General features: G+C 41.5%; 2 protein-coding genes across 2 annotated transcripts in view; one reads left to right on the top strand and one right to left on the bottom strand.

Annotated features, from left to right (window-relative positions):
• The window catches only part of PLAC8L1 (PLAC8 like 1), a 34,040-nt gene extending 27,926 nt beyond the window's left edge, over nt 1–6,114 (top strand). Inside the window, exons 3-4 of the mRNA XM_022590011.2 lie at nt 4,164–4,300; nt 5,637–6,114. Coding sequence (XP_022445719.1) covers nt 4,164–4,300; nt 5,637–5,777 — 278 coding nt within the window. The 3' untranslated portion in view covers nt 5,778–6,114. The remainder of the gene's footprint in view (nt 1–4,163; nt 4,301–5,636) is intronic.
• A 1,758-nt stretch (nt 6,115–7,872) lies between these two features.
• Nucleotides 7,873–18,041, bottom strand: part of SH3RF2 (SH3 domain containing ring finger 2) — a 143,989-nt gene continuing 133,820 nt past the window's right edge. Inside the window, exon 11 of the mRNA XM_089909448.1 lies at nt 7,873–11,654. The gene's annotated coding sequence lies outside the window, so the exon portion shown is untranslated. The remainder of the gene's footprint in view (nt 11,655–18,041) is intronic.

The following is an 18,041-nucleotide window of genomic DNA, read 5'->3' as shown; positions in this document are numbered from 1 at the left end:
AGGTATCACCTCACACCGGTTAGAATGGGCATCATCAGAAAATCTACAAGCAACAAATGCTGGAGAGGGTGTGGAGAAAAGGGAACCCTCTTGCACTGTTGGTGGGAATGTAAATTGATACAACCACTATGGAGAACAGTATGGGGGTTCCTTAGAAAACTAAAAATAGAATTACCATATGATCCAGCAATCCCACTACTGGGCATATACCCAGTGAAAACCATAATTCAAAGAGACACATGAACCCCAATGTTCATTGCAGCACTATTTACAATAGCCAGGTCACGGAAGCAACCTAAATGCCCATCAACAGACAAATGGATAAAGAAGATGTGGTACATATATACAATAGAATATTACTCAACCATAAAAAGGAACGAAATTGGGTCATTTGTTGAGACGTGGATGGATCTAGAGACTGTCATACAGAGTGAAGTAAGTCAGAAAGAGAAAAACAAATATTGTATATTAACACATATATGTGGAACCTAGAAAAATTGTACAGATGAACGGGTTTGCAGGGCAGAAAGTGAGACACAGATGTAGAGAACAAACTTACGGACACCGAGGTGGGTTAGCGGCAGGGGGGTGGTGGTGGTGGTGGGATGAATTGGGCGATTGGGATTGACATGTATACACTGATGTATATAAAATTGATGACTAATAAGAACCTGCTGTATTAAAAAATAAATAAAACAAAATTCAAAAATAAAAACACCTTAGAAAAATTTGGCATTCTTATAGGTAATAAATGGTTTCTGATCGTCTTAGTATGCAATTCCCTGATTACTAATGACATTGAGCAGCTTTTCGTGTTTTTTCTTGGTCATTTGTATTTGTTCTTTACCTGTTCATGTCTTGTGTTCATTTTCTTCTTCTGTTTAATCCTTGATGTATTGATTTTCAGGAATTCTTTGTATGTTCTGGATACTTATCCTTGGTCTGTGATTTATTTAGCGAAATTTCCTCCTAGCGCCCCCTGAAGACAAAGGATTCCATCATCCTACCCTTGTGCATCTCTTGTTGAGCACAGTGTTTATCCCACAGCACTCCATCTCGGTACACCTGACCCAAGGATCTTTCCTAAAGAAGTTGCATGATTTCAGACTCTCCACAGGAATAAATACCAAACAGTGGTAGCGAGGGCAGTGTCTTAGAACACACAAATCCACAATTGTTTACTAATTAAATACATAAAACATGAGAACATTTGGGCATATGTGGTATGTGTAGTAGTTAAGACTTTAGAGCCAGGCTACTTGAGTTCAAACGTGACCTCTGCCCCTTCTTAACAAATGTATGAACTTGGGCAGATGGTTTAAGTCCTCTGGGCATTCGTTTGCTCATCTGTAAAATGGGCCTAATAATAGTAAATTTTATAGGATTGTTGTGAGAATTAAATGAGTTACTAAATGTAAAGTACTTTTAGCAGGGCTTGGCACATGGTGAAATCTGTATAAATATTATCTATTATATAATAAAACTTTGGCTTTTATAGTTTTATTTTATTTTTTATCATGTCTGACTTCTGTCCCAAGGTAATTGAATTTTGGGTGTGTTTCCTCAGTATCTAGTAGTCCCTCATAATGAACACTTAGATAACCTGGATATACAAATGGAAAGGCTTAAAAATAAAATTAACAGCATGTGTTATATGAGTCATAAAAATAAGGTACAGGAGTTTCAGTGCACAAAACAACTTCTTTACAATATGCTTATTGAGGATGGTGGGTATTTCTCTCTGCCAGTTAAAGTGGTGCAGCTCAGGCAATTGGGTAAAGACAATTTATTACTCACTTAGCTTGCTAGCTGTATAATTATGCAACTTTTGATTAATTTTTTATCTGCAGGGATATACACTACAGTATTTTGTAATTCATGCATAAGTTTTGATTGATTTTTATGTGCCATGATTTCAAAGTCCTCTAATTCAGGGTTGCATACAGTATTACCACTGTGAACTCACTGCATGTTCATGGGCCATTTGCTGTCCTCTGACCTGTTTATACCAGTTGTCAGTGCTGAGTGGGACCTGCTGATCTTGCTAGGAGTAATGATTTTTTTTAAATGTGGGACAAAACATCTCAGACTTAATCAAGGATGAATTTAGTGTTTGCTTTGGGCCAAGTGATGCCTATAATACATGATTTTGTGATTTTCTTAAGATTCCTGATGAAATAGATGTTCTGTTTCTCAGATAGGCTGCTCCTTGTACCCCTCCCCACTCCAGTCCTCATGCCCTCCATGCACATGTTCTATCTCACCTCTTATATGAAACTGGAGAAGTCCAGAGTCCAGGCACATCTCTTGGAGGTTCTAAGATAAAACAGCATTCCTAGATTTCTGCTTCTTTGTCACTGAATTTGGGAGTGGGACTCTGCACTCCTCACTGTTGAAGAGGGAGGGAGGGATGAGGCAACAGAGACAGGTGTTTGACAAGGAATCCTAGTATGCTAGTGACATGGCATGTGAGCCTTTGTGTCTGGTGCACTAGAAGGCTATGAACACTACCATTTCACACTCATTAGAATGGATAAAATAAAAAAGGCTGACAATAGCAAATGTTGGTGAGGATGTGGAACAACAAACTCTCATACATTGCTGGTGGGAGGGTAAAATGGTACAAATACTTTGGAGAACTCTTTGTAAATTTCTGGTAAAATTAAACATAAATCTACCCCATGACCTAGCAATTCCATTTCCAGGAATCCACCCAAGTGAAATGAAAATATTTGTCCACGTAAAGACTTGTATATGAATATTCATAGTGCTTATTCATAGTAGCAAAAAATGGAATAAACAGTGGGAGAGTGGACAATTTGTAGAACATTTATACATTGGTAATACTACTCAACAATAAAAGGAACAAACTGCAGATATACATAACAACATAGATGAATCTCAAGAAACGTGATGTTGAACAAAAGAAGTCAGATACAAAAGTAAACATGATTCCACTTATACGAAGTCCAAATCGAGGTAAAACTCATCTATGGGAATAGAAATCAGAATAGTGATATGTCTGGAGTGGGGGTGGGAGGACTGGGATTGTCTGGGAAGGGGCACACGGGAACTCCCTGGGGTGATGGCAGTGTTCTACACGTTTGGTTACGTGGGTGAATATAATTGTCAGAACTCATCCAACTGAACATTTATGATTTGTGCATTTTCTTGTTTATAAATTATGCCTCAATAACATTTATTGAATACATTTTTAAAGGTTATGGTTAGTTTTTTTGCTCTTTCATAGTTCAAATTATTTGTATTCGTCAAGGTTGTCATCTTTTGCAATGATATAGCATCTTAATCGTTTACCGGGGGTTCTTAACCTGTGGTCCAGTGATAGTTTTCAATGGATCCTTGAACCCTGTGAAACTGAATGCACAATTTTGCATGTCTGTGTTCATGTATTTTTCTCTCCCCTTCAGGAGCAAGTTCATAGCTATCACCATATTCTCAAAAGGTTCCGTGACCCAAAACGTATTTAAAAGAGAACCTCCGTGTTAATGGTTCATGCAGGATGTGTAGGAAACAATATCAGTAGTTAAAGATGAATGAATGAATAAATGACCAACTGTTTCCAGCTGATGTTCAAGGAACCAAGCCTCTACTAGTTTACAGATTAAAACTGGCAGATGTCAGTGGCTCCATGCAACTGCAAACATTAGAGAAACCTTCTGGCCTGAGAAATAGAATAAAGTCCTTATAAGAATAGCAGGCAGAATCAGTGTACCATATAAGAGCTTCCAATCACATTTATAGAAGAAGACGCCTGCTGTTCAAAAGTATCTTATACTGTGTCTATTTTAAATATTGAAATTAGATAGATGAACATAAGAGAAGCAACAGTTATGTTTCCACTATAAAAAATTATTTAATGCTTTTCTCTTGACAGAAAAAAGTTACTGTAGTGAACGTTATCAGAATTGTAGCAGGTTCAGCTTTGCCAGTGTTTAACAAAAGAAGACAATTTTGGTGTGGCTCAGTTATGGCAATTCTCATATAGTGAGTTTTGCAAATTGGTTATTCATTCTCAGTCCCTGATTGCAGGGGGACAATGCAGTATTAAATTGATGGCATAGGGCTATAAATGCTCTTTGAGATGTGAAGTTGCTCCAAGCACAACTGAGAACCTGAGCTTGCTTTTATGTGGTTATTGACAGGTTTCTGTGGTCTCATTTGTCCCATGTGTCTTGAGTGTGACATCGCCAGGCATTATGGAGAGTGTTTTTGTTGGCCATTGTTACCTGGGTCCACCTTTGCACTAAGAATTGGCACCAGAGAGAGACATAGAATACGGGTAAGTGTGTTTGGATATATATGTGAAGCTGGATCTGTATGAGAACCTGGATGCCTTTCAAACCTGTGATTTTTTTAAAAAAATGAGGTGTGGGTGAGGATGCTTAAAAACACCACACTTAGTGGAATACTTTGAGAAAGGAAAGGTAAGAAATTTCTGACTTCATTTGTTACTAGGATGTATATTAACGAAAATGCCACATTGTGAAGGGTATTTCCAAGGGGGACCTATTATAATGTAGATCGTTGGCCACTTCTGTTTCTCTGTCTCTTATTACATCCAGAGAAGATGATAGGTAGAAGTGCACCAAATTTGGAGGATACACTTGGGATAATCTCACTTAAAATGTAGCCCATCAGCATATACAGAATTCACTTTGGGGGTTCCCTGGGGACCCTTCAAAGAGCCAATTTCCTGTGCAGCTGAGACTGAGGTACAATGAGAGATTGAGGACAGACATGTCATACCTACTAAGATGTGGACAGATAAAAAGGCATCTTTTTATTTTATTTGTTTTTTATTGGAGTATAGTTGCTTTACACTGCTGTGTCAGTTTCTGCTGTACAGCAAAGTCAATCAGCCACACATATACATGTATCCCCTCTTTTTTGGATTTCCTTCCCATTTAGGTCACCACAGAGCACTGAGTAGAATTCCCTGTGCTGTACAGTAGGTTCTCATTAGTTAAAGGCATCTTTTTATATATTCATGTGAAATGATCCCTAAGATATATTTTTAAGTGAACAAAAGAGTAAGGTGTATAAGTATGTAACGATTTACTTAAAAAGACTATATATATGTAGGTAAAATGTAATGTGTATATATCTGTATGTATCTATATATTTGCCTAGACATAGAATTTATCTGGAAGTGTATATAAGAACTACCAACGATGGTAGCCCCCTGACAGGTAACTGGGTGGCTCGTGAGAGCTGTAGAAGGGGGGGATTTACTTTTTATTTCCTATCCCTTCTTACTGTGGGAATTTTGGACCATGTGCATTTATTACTCCAAAAAAGTAAATAAAATAATTATAAACATTAAGTTCTAAGAGGAAATAAAAAGATGTTGACAGAGAATTTTCTGTCAGTGAGACAGTGGTTTCAGGTATGAAGTCTTGAGGGCAAGTCTCTGAATTGCAAGGATTGATTAGCAGTCGAGCTGCTTGGCACTTGGGTAACGCGGTGGAGTTTTGTCCCTGGGCGATGACTTCAGGGTGGTGGCGGATCTTGGGGGCAGTGGGTGGGATGGGCCATGAGGTAATACTGCAGAGGTTCCTGGGAAAGGGAACTGAGCCTGTACGATTGAGCCAGAACAGAGACCCGGTCTCCCCTAGGGCACGCTGTGCGAGGACTGGCTGGCAGTGCACTGCTGCTGGCCTTTTTCCATCTGCCAAGTGGCCCGGGAGCTCAAGTTGAGGACCTCCCAACTGTACGAAATCTATGCGGCCCCTTCGACTAAGGAAAATCTTATCTGACAGAGCAAGAAATCTCCTCCTCACTTTCCTGCACCCTACTCTCAAATCCCTCTTAGTAGAGAGATTGTTCTTAAGGTTTCACTGAAATAGTATGAAAATAAATGATTTCCCACTACTGTCTTTACTGTTGTCCTTTCTTTACACGTACCCCCGTTGAAGACTCTGTTATTTGTCTGAATTTGCTATCCCAGCCCAGCCATATTAGGCAGATTCGAGAGGTGAGTTTTTTACCCTCCATCACCCTGCCTGGAGTTTTGGAAGGCTGCATTTTCCCCCATCTTCCCCTTTCACAAGAGATGTCTGGGAAGCTGGAAGAACTATTATATGGCTAAGCTAAGCCTCTTTTCCCAAAGTACCAATGATGGGGCAGAAGACGGTTTATTTTATTTTTTTATTATCTTTAAAAACTTTTATTGGATTATAGTTGATTTACAATGTTGGGTTAGTTTCAGGTGTACAGCAAAGTGAATCAGTTAGCACCTGGACTGGGCCCTAAATATCACTGTAATGCAGGAGCATTGTCCTTCCCTTGTCCTGACTCCTTCAGTCCTGACTGGCATAAAGGAGAAAGTCTCAGCTTGTTGCTGATCATGAACAGCTCTCCAGCATTTGTAAATTTTCAGCCCCAAATTCAAAGCCATAGGTGGGCCACTGTTACAGGTTGAACTATGCCCCCCCAACCCCTTCCCACAAAAGAACTACTGAAATCCTAATTCCTCATATATGTGAATGTGACCTTATTTGGAAATAGTCTTGCAGATGTAATTAAGGTGAAGTCATTAGGGTGGGCCCTAATCCAACATGACTGCTGTCCTTGAAGAGACACAGAGGTAGACACACAGAGGGAAGACAGCCATGTGAAGATGGGGGCAGAGATTGGGGTGATGCTGCCACAAACCAAGGAATGCCTGGGCTACCTGAAGCTGCAAGAGACAAGGGAAGATCCTCTCCTAGAGGTTTTGGAGGGAGCACAACCCTGCCAGCATCTTGACTTTGGACTTCTGACCTACAGAACTGTGAGAGAATAAGTTTCTGTTGTTTTAAGCCTCCCAGTTTGTGGTACTTTGTTACCACGGCAGCCCTAGGAAGCTAATTCACCAACCATCTACCATGGGAATAGAATACTTTTGTTCTTGTTAACATGGCAGCACAGAGCAATGCTGAGGAGCTTGGGGTCTGAAGCTGAACTTCCTCCTTCATTTACTAATTGTGTAACTACAGGAAAATTTGCTAATCTGTTAGTACCTCAGTTTCCTCCTCTGTAAAATGACAGTACTGTCCTCATAGGGTTGTGAGTATTTTAACAAGTCAAGACACTTAGCACAATGGCTGGGAAGGAGCAAGGACTCGGTAAATATCAGCTATTATTACTATTTACTGTTACCTTATATTTGCTGCAAATGATATAATTTTCCATTTACAGTTGGGATATAAAGTTTTCTATCAAGTTTTAGGTTAAAATTGAGTTAATTAAAAGAAGAACATTAGGTAAATAATAATATAATTGGTTGGTGGATAGAGCAAACATTATGAAGGTGGTAAAACATGAATTGTATTGAGTGCTTGTATTGCCAGGCACTGTTCAAAGCACTCTACTTGTTTTAAGACATTTCATCCTTAACATCCCTCAGGAAGGAGGTATTACAGCTCCATTTTCCAGACAAGAACCTGAGTCACAGAGAGGTTAAGTAACTTGCCCAAGGCCACACAGCTGGTAAGTGACAGGCAGTCAGGCTATTGAGGCTGTGCTACTAACTCCTGCACTAAGTAAGCAGAGAAAGTTTCTGGCTAAGAGGCCTTCTTGGGCCCTCGTGGTTGCACAAACCGGAGTTTGCTCTAGGGAGGCCAACTCAGCCTGGTGAGTGTTGAGGGGAAGTGTCACTCACCCCTGCGCTCAGCCATCCCCACTGAAACTAAGCAATTCCTGTCTGACGAAGGACTCCTCTCAGCCCTCCTTTTGGATGTCCAGGGCAGCTGCCAGGGGCCAAAGCTCTTTGGGAACAATAAAATGCGCAATGTTGACGTTTAATACATGATAAAGTACTCCCTGCTTCAAGCCAGCTACTGAAAACACCAGGCCTGAGGGACGGGTCTATTAAGTGAAAATAAACCTCTTTTATTGTTTCATGCAAAAACACATATTGTGCTTCACAAGCTTACAGCTGGGAACAATATGCATTTTTGGCAAAAGAGACTTGGGTGACCTCTCCACTCTCACACGATGACCCCTCACTGTGTGAAGAGAAGATGGCATTTCACACACCGGCTACTGGCCCAGTGCTTCTCTTGGCTGTGGTCAGAGGTGGTCAGAGGTGCAAGCGAACCTCTCCAGCAAGGGAGCTCCCTTTTCCCCTTTGCTTCTTCTGATCAGTCTCGGTGGTAGAGCAAACTTAACACTTATTTAGAGCCACAAACCCAAACAAATAAAACTCTGGGCTCTGAAATCATTGAGCTTGCCAATGAATCACTGAACATCAGAGAATTAATATGTGGATGGTTCTTTGAAAACGGATGGTGGAGAGTAGTCCTGAAGAAAGGTGGCTCAGGGCCATGACTTCTAGTTTCCCCTAGAACATATCAAGTCCATGAAGAAAGAACTTAACAAAAATATGTACTTGCTTCCCAGCAGAAAAGTTATCCAACGCCCAGTGCTTAAGTAAGAGACAACACATGTGATCTTAAACTTCCCATTTCCTCAGACTTACAAGAAGCTGTCAGAGGTACAAATTTGAGTTACCCAACAGTGGAGGCTTCTCTGTGTTTTTCTTCTCACTAGAAAGTTCCTTTTGATTTTCCAGGATGCAAAATGTGGGACGGATCTCTGATGACTCCGTGTGGGCAAACAATACCAACACATATGCAACAGACATTTCAAAGTAATCCATTCAGATTATTATAAATTACAAAACCAGAAAGCAAACAAATGAAACCCCACCAAACCTTTTGGCTTTACAGTGCAATATACTAATGAAGAATAAGATGCCAGCCCTGGAACTCTCTATTTTTTGGAACGAAGATATGAAAAGTGTCCACTGCCCTATAAAATAATTTTTATATGTTTATATATTTTACATATCTAAGGTTTATTTGTACAATAGTTGATAATGACTAACATGTTATATATACCCTTTTAATAAACATTATTCACATACCTATTACATCATAAAGATTGTCTTTTGGTCTATTAAAAACATTGTACTGAAAAAAGAAGCAGAGACACAAGAGCCTATAGATTTTCTGCTGATATTTCCATGGAAGAGTGAAGTTTTCTCCTCTTTCATTTTCTCTTTCCTCCTTTTTCCCCCTAAACAACACCCTCTCCCCCTGACCCAGCATGCAGTAATAAGAAGCAACAATTCCAGAAGATGAAACTCAGACTTCATGGTTAGCAGACTATTCTCCAGTGCATTTCTGGGCTGACCTCATTCTAATCATTCTACTTCATCCTTGGCTGCATTCCCAACACCTCCAGCACTTTTTGACCCACGACAATTTGGAATATATGTGCTGGAGCTCACAGTCTGGAGGTGAAAACTTTAGCAAATGGGGGAACTTTTCTTATGCTTCTGAGTTTGGGTGGGAACAAATCATAGTCTTCATTTTGTGCTTTAGAAAAAAAATATTTTGTTTATTTGGCTAAGCAGTTTCAAAGGAAATCAAAATCTTCATAAAACCCTCCATGAAACTATAAGACATGGAAAGTTCCCAGAGAAGAAAAAACAGCAAATGTAAAAATTAGGAGTGGTGGTTTCCTGTTATTCTAAATGTGAGAGGGGGAAGCCAGTCTAAGAAGAAGAAAGTCTGAGCGAGAGGCCCTTGGGGACAAAGCTATAATTAGCCAATGTGGTCTAATGGTTTCTGGGCGTTAAAAGTTGTATTGTTCCCCCATCCCCCCCAGCTTATACAACTTGCTTTTGTGTGGACAGCTTGCCTATACTTAACCTTTCTGTATATCACCTATAAAACTAAAATTCCTTCCAACTCTGACACTCTATGACTTTGCCCTGGCTAGTGAAGTCTTTGAAACCTATCTATAGGTGGGTTGTAAGGCCTCATGACTGTAACAAGTAGATGCCAGAATCTGAAGGCAGCATCTCTCTATTCATTGCTTCTGAGGAGCCAGCCAAACCCAAATTCATCCCAGAGGAAATGGAACCAACATTTAGTCACAGTAGTTCAGAGAAAAGGGATGACCGACAATTGGCAGTACCATCATGGACCACATGTAAGAAGGAGATGTTGTCACTGCATTGGCCTTTCTGTGGTCTCATCATACCTCTTGCTTCTCACTCACGTCTTGGCAGATAAAGCCAATGCTGTGGGGCTTCTTGTTGCCTATTATCACCTTCCCCTGGGGTTAACCAAGAGGAGGCTATGATTAAGAAGTCCATCAAGTTAGTCATCCCATTAAGACACAGGTGCCAGTTTGAGCCCTGCAAGTGACAGCTTCACACAGAGGAAAACATTTCTGTAACCACAAAATACAGTCCTTACTCAGCTCATGGTTTGGCTTGGCTCCTTACCAGCAGGACTGGATGAAAGACTGGGGATGCTTCAGTGCAAAATTATGATACTGAACTTCAAAACCATCTATCAATACATATCCAAATCATGCTGCATTCCTGTCATTGTCTTTGATAATCAAGGTGGCATGTGCTTTTAGAAATGAAACTCTTATTGATGTCTTAAGATGGGGGAGAAGATGAAAACACATGGCTCAAAGAGTCTGGGGGTATTTGTGCGTTTCATTTATCTGTACAATCTCTCAGGTTAGCACAGATTATTTATTTATTTATTTATTTATTTTTTGCGGTACGCGGGCCTCTCACTGTTGTGGCCTCTCCCGTTGCGGAGCACAGGCTCCGGACGCGCAGGCTCAGCGGCCATGGCTCACGGGCACAGCCGCTCCACCACATGTGGGATCTTCCCAGACCGGGGCACAAACCCGTGTCCCCTGCATCGGCAGGCGGACTCTCAACCACTGCGCCACCAGGGAAGCCCAGCACAGATAATTTAAAATTTATATTTTAAATTATAGTCTTTTTGAAAAAATAGGGGTAGAATATCTTCTTTTGACTCTTTTAAGATGACTTATTTCTGAAGAAAAAAGCCTGCATGGTTATAACTGATTTTTATATCTTTAGACTTGAAATAGCACTGCAGTCTGTGGCATCTCCCTTATAACATCATGCATGTTTCTTGTCTGAGATTATTTATGTACTAAGTCCTTATTTCCTTGATTGGTATATTCTAACAAGAACCCTCTGGATCAGAAAGTATCAGGGTGGAAAGACAGAACGGAATTGGAATGGAAAAGAATGTGGATGTGGTGGCGTGATGCAGGATGCACAGTCAGGGGAGGGAGTGAAGGCTGGGGACATTGTGAAGAAGCGCTAGCCTCTCTGGCTTGAACATCTGAGAGGAGAATATTATGCCATCCCCTGTACTGCTCTAAATCTGAGCTGGAGCAATAGGCCAGACACAGTGTTGGGAGGCATTTGATGTTCGGTCTTTTCATTTGTCAGTTAGGTGCCAAGGTGTGAGAAATTGGCAAGACAAAGTTTGGCTTTGACAGCAGAACAGAATAACAGGAGGGCCAGGAGTCTGGTGTAACGTGTAGCGGCACATGACTCACGTGCTTTTCTCCAACCTGGCCCGCCACCCATTGATACTGTGGGAAGACACATTTGCTTTTTCTCCTATTACCCTGCTGTCTTGGCGGCCAGCCTACTGGTATTCCTGTACCATCCCTGATGTCCAAGGAGTATCACATGGTCCACAGCTCTGTACCGAGCGGTTTCCATTCAAGCAGACGATTTGCTCTCTTCAGTAACCGGTTATTGCTAGCTCCTCCTGGGAAGATTTCCAAGGCGGGGTCTGTGAAGGTGAAAAGGATTTTAGAATCTATTGTGTGTGAATGCAGCCTGGTTAGAACTGTAGTTCTTTAAAATTCTTAAGTCTTTTGGGCAGGAATTTGTCTTTTCATTTCACAAAAGAGATGTCGTGTCCTCCGTTCGTCATATCGGGAGGTACACACTATCTACTTCCCCATTACTGGAGATGCTAACTTTGATCTTTTGGTTAAGGTGGTTGTCTACCAGCTTTCTTCACTATAAAATTGTTATTTTCCCATTTGTGATTAATAAGTATCTTTTGAGGAGATACTCTGATACACTAGTTTTAATCCATTGATGACTTTTGCTCGAACCAGTTGTTACTGCAGTGGTTGTCAAACTGGGATTTTAAAAAATTCCATCATTCCTTCTACAATTTTTAGTTGGCCCTGTACTGTAAGGAAGAGCTTTTCCTTCTCCCTCATTTCTTTATATAGTATGGACTCAGGGATTCCTATTTGATTATTTGTAAGGATTATCATCCATTACTGCCAAAAATGAATAATCTGAATCTATTGATTAAGAAATGTCAGACAAAGCCTAATTGAGAGACATTCTATAAAATAAATGGCCTATATTCTTTGAAATGCCAGGATCATGGAAGACAATGAATCTTGAGGAACTGTTCCAGATTAAAAGAAACTAAAGAGATATGACAAATGCAATATGTGGTCCTAGATGGGATCCTAGACAAGACATGAAAATCTGTTTTCTCTGTAAAGGAAAAGAATGGGACAATTGGATAAGATCTGTAGTTAATAGTGCTATATCAGTGTTAATTTCCTGATTTTGGTAATTGCATTGTGATTACGTAACACCCTTGTTTTTAGGAAATACACACTGAAATGTTTAGGGGAAAACGGGCACTTGATTTTTAGCTTACTTCCAAACGGTTCAGAAAAATTATATATATAATTTATATTAAATTTTAATTTAATAATTAATTAATATATATGTACCTACATATATAAAAGAGAGGATCAAAACAAACATAGTAAAATGTTAATATCTAGGGAACCTAGCCCTGAAGGGTATACAGGAATTCCTTGTACTATTTTAGCAACATTTCTAAAAGTCTGAAATTATTTAAAACATAAAGTTAAAATTCACGAGCCCCCAGAATTTCTCCAAAGCCTCAAATATTTTATTTTTGATTTCCAAACCCAACCTGCATTCCTGTCATCCCCACACATGTAGCCAATGTCCTCCCCTTCCTGCCTAGCCCCTGGTGCCTCTTCTCTTCCCGAGGCTGAGGATGCTCGGAAGGAAGTGCAGCCAACACTTCCAGCTGCCCCTTGTCCAGGTGAGGGCAGGCGGTTTGGATGGGCATCACAGGAGCTGGCTGCTCTCTGTGACTTTGCTGTCAGTGCTTGGCTCTTAGCCCTACTGAGTGCAAATGAAGTCCCAACTGACCATGCTGAAGGGGGACAGGAGAAGGCTAAAAGGATGATGGGAAATTGGTCCAATAACATTTAAAAAGATTTGCTTTCTAAAAGACCCAGGCTCGGAGTTTGTCCACAAGTGAATTCCCATGAAAACCCAGTAAAACAGGAAATAAGTAGGAGAGGGAGTTTTCTATCTCCTGCCCAATGTCTTTCATTTGGAGCCTGAGTCCTTTTCTATCCAACGACTCCTGCTGATTTAACAGGCCAGTTTTGTCTTTGGGGAAATTTTAGTGATGATCACAGACAGGTTCATTCTTTGCGGGGTGGCACAGGACAGCTGGATCTTGCAAGCAAAGTTTATGGGAAGTATCGGTTTTGGGAGTCGGATCAAAACCCACTCTCCAAAGGCAGAAGCATGAATTGTGGCTACAGAGACTAAGTATACAGAAGGAGCCTGAGCTTTCAAGCAGGCAGCCACATCTGGGCTAACAACTGAGCTTCTCTGTGCTCTCAGGGCCTGCCGATGCAAGACAGGACTTACGTGCTCCACTCAGAATAACAGCAAGTAAGAGCCATTGGAGGCTCCAGGTGGCTGCTTCCTATTCAACGCGAGAAGCAGGAATGAATAGAAAGCCTGTGATTATGAGGACGCATTCTGCGTCCCATCATGACGATAAGTTACACAGGATTTGGAGTTATGCTGTCTCCATCGTACACCCCCAAACATGGGCAGGAGTTTCAGCCTGCTATTCACAACTTTTATCCCTAAAAAGGGAAGACACCTGTGTTAGACATAGTCTGCTTCTCCTCCCTGTGCCTAAGTGGGTACCGGCACTGATGCTGGGCACCTGCCTCTGGAGATGGGTCAACCCGTTGCTATCACAGGGGGCCTGGAAATGGCTGCTTTGATCTGCACATCAGGCCTGGCATCAGCAGCTGGGGGCATATCCCTCCGAGACTGGAGGCAAGGTGATTTGAGACAACTGCTTCTGGATCTCAAGGGAGTAGTGGTGGTTTGTTAGCTCTTTAACTACCTTTGTTGTGATGTAGCATTTCTGAGGGTGAGCGCAGGGACAGGGAAGTAATAAGGAAGTAACTGCCAAGGGAAGGCCAGCTGCCACATGAATCTGATCTTCCAGGTTGTGCTAAATGATGTAGAAAGAACTTCAACTCTAAGATCCACTGACATTTTAATGGACACTCAAAAATCCCATCAGTGGCAGGAGGGGTGAATTTACCTATGGCTGGCGTTGTACAGTACTGGGTAGCAGCTCTTATCAGTCCTGTGTCTACAGGCCAGGGGTTTTAGGATTAGGCAGGTAATAATGCTTTGCTTATTGAGCACTCAGGGGACAGGTCTGCTTGAAGTAGAAAACCCTGATGTCTGCAGGAAAGCTTTTGTGTCTCATCTTAAATGAGGTGGCAAGCAGCTAGCAGCATCCACTGGGGTCCGATTGCCTGGGTTTATTCCCAAGCTCCACCAAGTCCCAACTGTATGACCCCATGGAAACTATTTAATCTCCCTAGGTCTTAGTTTCTTTACCTGTAAAATGGGCATAGTGATAGTATTTACTTTGTATGGTTGTAGTGAGATTTTAAAATCAGTCAATATAAGTAAAGCACATAAAAGTGTCTGGCACAAGGCAGGGGGTCTGTCTATCATTGTTGGCTCAAAAGTATTACTATAAATTAAGAGACCTCTTCAAGGCTATTTATTATGTTCCTGGTTCTTGATTATCTCAAAGAATGGAAAACCCTACAGGTGGTGGATACAGATCATTAAACTGGCTCATGGTCACACTCATTACTGGAGTCTCTTTTGCCTTAAAAACCTGAATAGAGTTCTTAGAATTTTACATCCTAATCCACAAAATGAGGATAACAATAGCTCAGTATTTACTTTATATGATTGTCAGGAGAGGGCCTCTATTATTCTTCCTATTATACAGATGAGAAAATTGAGACTCAGAGAGGTGAAGTGACTTGCTCAGAGTCACACAGTGAGTCACACTTGAGATACAATGGGTGTTCTGATTCTATGGCCTGGGCTCTCCACTGCTAGGCCAGAGAAAGGTGAGCGGAAGAGAGTGAAGGAGATGGGGGGGTGGGGAGGAGGAGGGAGGGAGGGAGGGAAGGGGAGAGGGAGACTCGCAACTAATAATAATATTCTTGGAATGAGTAAGTGGGCGTGGGAATTCAATACATATATCCTAATGATAACAAAGCAGATGACGTTTTATGCCTTGTCTACATAATTCGAAACAACCATTTTGACTGCTTAGAAAAATGACATTGCTTTTTGCTTGCTGCAGAATCATGGCTTTAAAGAGCTGTGAGGGCCAGTCCCTTTGGAAGGTGAGTACTTAAGATCCTGCAGTCCTGGAATGCTAGTGCCTGAGCCAAGTCCCTTGTTTGAGAGGTGAAACAGGGCTGGATAAAATGGAAGTAACTTGCCTCTAAGCTTGTGGCATCGCCCATAAGTTCATCTTTCCTGTGAAGGTCCTTCTTGGCAGGAAAAAGAGGATTCATTTATTCTCCAATTGTTCATTCAACACATATTGAATGTATGATCAAAAACGTTTGATAAATGAATGAATTTCCTTGACACTTTGAGCTTGTTCCTCTTTATCTCACTATGCTGCATGTCCGATTCCTTCTCAGTCTTCAAATCTCAGTTGAAATCTCACCTCCTTGGAGAATCCTTTCCTGGCCACCCACCCAATGTAGTGCATACCCCCCCCAGCCATTCTCCGTCCCACCTCTTTGTTTCCTTCATAACATCTGTCATATAGAAACAATCCTGTGTGTTTAATGGTTTACCATTTACTCCCATTCATGAAGGCAGGAACATTACTTGCTTTGTTCACTGCTGTATCCCAACTGTATGGGACAAAACCTCACACACATAGATGCTCAATCAGTATTTGTTGAATGAAAATGAATGAATAAATGAATGAGGTGACACTGATTTCTACCCAGGAAGAAAACATTCTGTGACTTTAAATGGAGATGGAATGAGAGCTAGGACTTTGGCCTGGAGCCCCTTGGTCATAATGGCGTGTCCAGCTGGGGGTTAACTAATCAGCACATGCATTTTCTGAATTACAGAGTGTGCCAGGGACATTTAATTTCTGTTAATTAGCACCGAGGAGGAGGGGTTGTTATCGAGATCACCAGCCAGCTGGAAGCATGTCCATGTCAGACCTATTTGCAAATCAGAATGGACATTTCATAAACCTTGTCAACCTTGTGAAGCTGCAAGTGAGTCCCCAGAGGGGCAGCACCAAGGTGCCCACCGGCTGCATTCAGGGTCACAGATGACCTTAAACCTCAAACCTTCAACAGATGAGGAGGTGAGGTGATAGGGACAACCAGAAGACAAAAGACTGATGAGGGTTATGGCATGAGATACATTTAAAAATAACTGTCATATTTCCTCAACCCTGGTGCCACTGACCAGCTGATCTGAAAAGTGAAGAGAACAAAGAAGCTGAGATTTCTAGTCTTACAGAGCCAGCCCCACTGCTTCCTTTCTGTGACCTTAGACAAGTGATTTATCCTCAGAGCCTCAGATCTGTTTGATCCATAAATAGGGGACAATAACACCCAACTCATGGGATTGTTGTGAATGTTAAATGAGAAAAGGCATATAAACAGTCATGATAGCTAACGTCACAGAGCATTTTCTAAGAGCTGGGCACTGTGCTAATGACCTCATGCCCATTATCTCTTTTAGTCCCCACCAAACCACTCAAGGAAAGCACAGTTAGAACCTGCATTTTACAAGCAAGGGGACTAAAGTTTGGGAAGATTAAATGACTTCCCCGTGATCACACAGGGAGGAAACGCAGAGCCTGGGTTTGAATCCCGGTCACCTGACTCACTGTGCTTTTAACCACCCTGTAAATGACCCTCTAAGGGGTTAGCTCAGTCCCTGGCATTTAGTAGACGTGTAATGAATGGTAGTAAGAAGATTCTGTTCTTATTTTAGCATTTCTCCTGATCACCTGCCTTTGTCATGACTGCAGAATTCACTGCTAGGGTCCCTTCTGCACGCCAGCATCTGGCCTATCTGTCTTACTTAATCTTCCCAATGACTCTGTGAAGTGTTGATTATTGTTTTCACTCCTCAGATGAGTAAAGAAAGTCTCAGAGAGGTTAGTTAACTTGGTCCAAGGTCAGACAGCCAAGAAGTGGTGGGGCCAGGATTTGAGCCCAGGGATATGTGATTCCAGAGCCCAGGTGGTTTCCTCTTCATTTCTGCATGCTGCCATCTTTCAGAATCTGTTTCGCCTCAGTGGAGCTCTCCTGACAGCTGAAACACTCCTTCATTACTCCCTGCTCTTGCTTCTGAGCCTAGCTCTTTCTTGTACTCTGTTTTTGAATTGTCCCTCCATTCCCACTTATGGGTAATAGCTACCATTTATTGAACACTTTGATGTACCCCGTATCACCATCAGAGCTGTACAAGCATGATCTCATTTAATCCTGCTGAGAACCCTATGAGGTGGAGGTTCTGATTCCCATTTTACAGATGAGAAAGCAGGTTTAGGGAGGTGGTGTAACTTTCTCAAGTTGCTTCAGTCATTTGCCAAAGGAAACCTAACTAGTAAGTGACAAGCTGGGACCAAACCCCAGATGATTTGGTTCCAAAACCCGTCACCCTAGCTATTATATTGTTTCTCCATATCTTGTAAAGTTCTAGTGGATTGGGAATACAGCTAGAATAGCTACCCCCAAATCCTTGTTGACTGATGTGTTAAAATTTAGTCCTTTACTGGAGGTCTCCATGAAGAAGGTCCAAGCTATCAAATTTGCCAAATCTAAAAAGACTGTAAGCTTAAAAAAGAATTCAGTTTATAAATAGAATGTGCAGGATGGAATATTTGGAAATGTGGTTTTGATATCTAAAATTAGCCTTCCATTCCAAACAGTATGGCGCCTTCCGGCTGTCTTACTGCTCTGTCCTTTGTCATGGAAGCTGG

The sequence above is a fragment of the Delphinapterus leucas genome, chromosome 3 (assembly GCF_059928025.1).
Source record: "Delphinapterus leucas isolate spDelLeu-1000000601 "Yukka" chromosome 3, BTC_Dleu_Yukka2, whole genome shotgun sequence".
Classification (NCBI taxonomy): Eukaryota; Metazoa; Chordata; class Mammalia; order Artiodactyla; family Monodontidae; genus Delphinapterus; species Delphinapterus leucas.
Note: the sequence above shows the minus strand (reverse complement) of the source record. Positions and strands in the feature narration are given on the sequence as shown.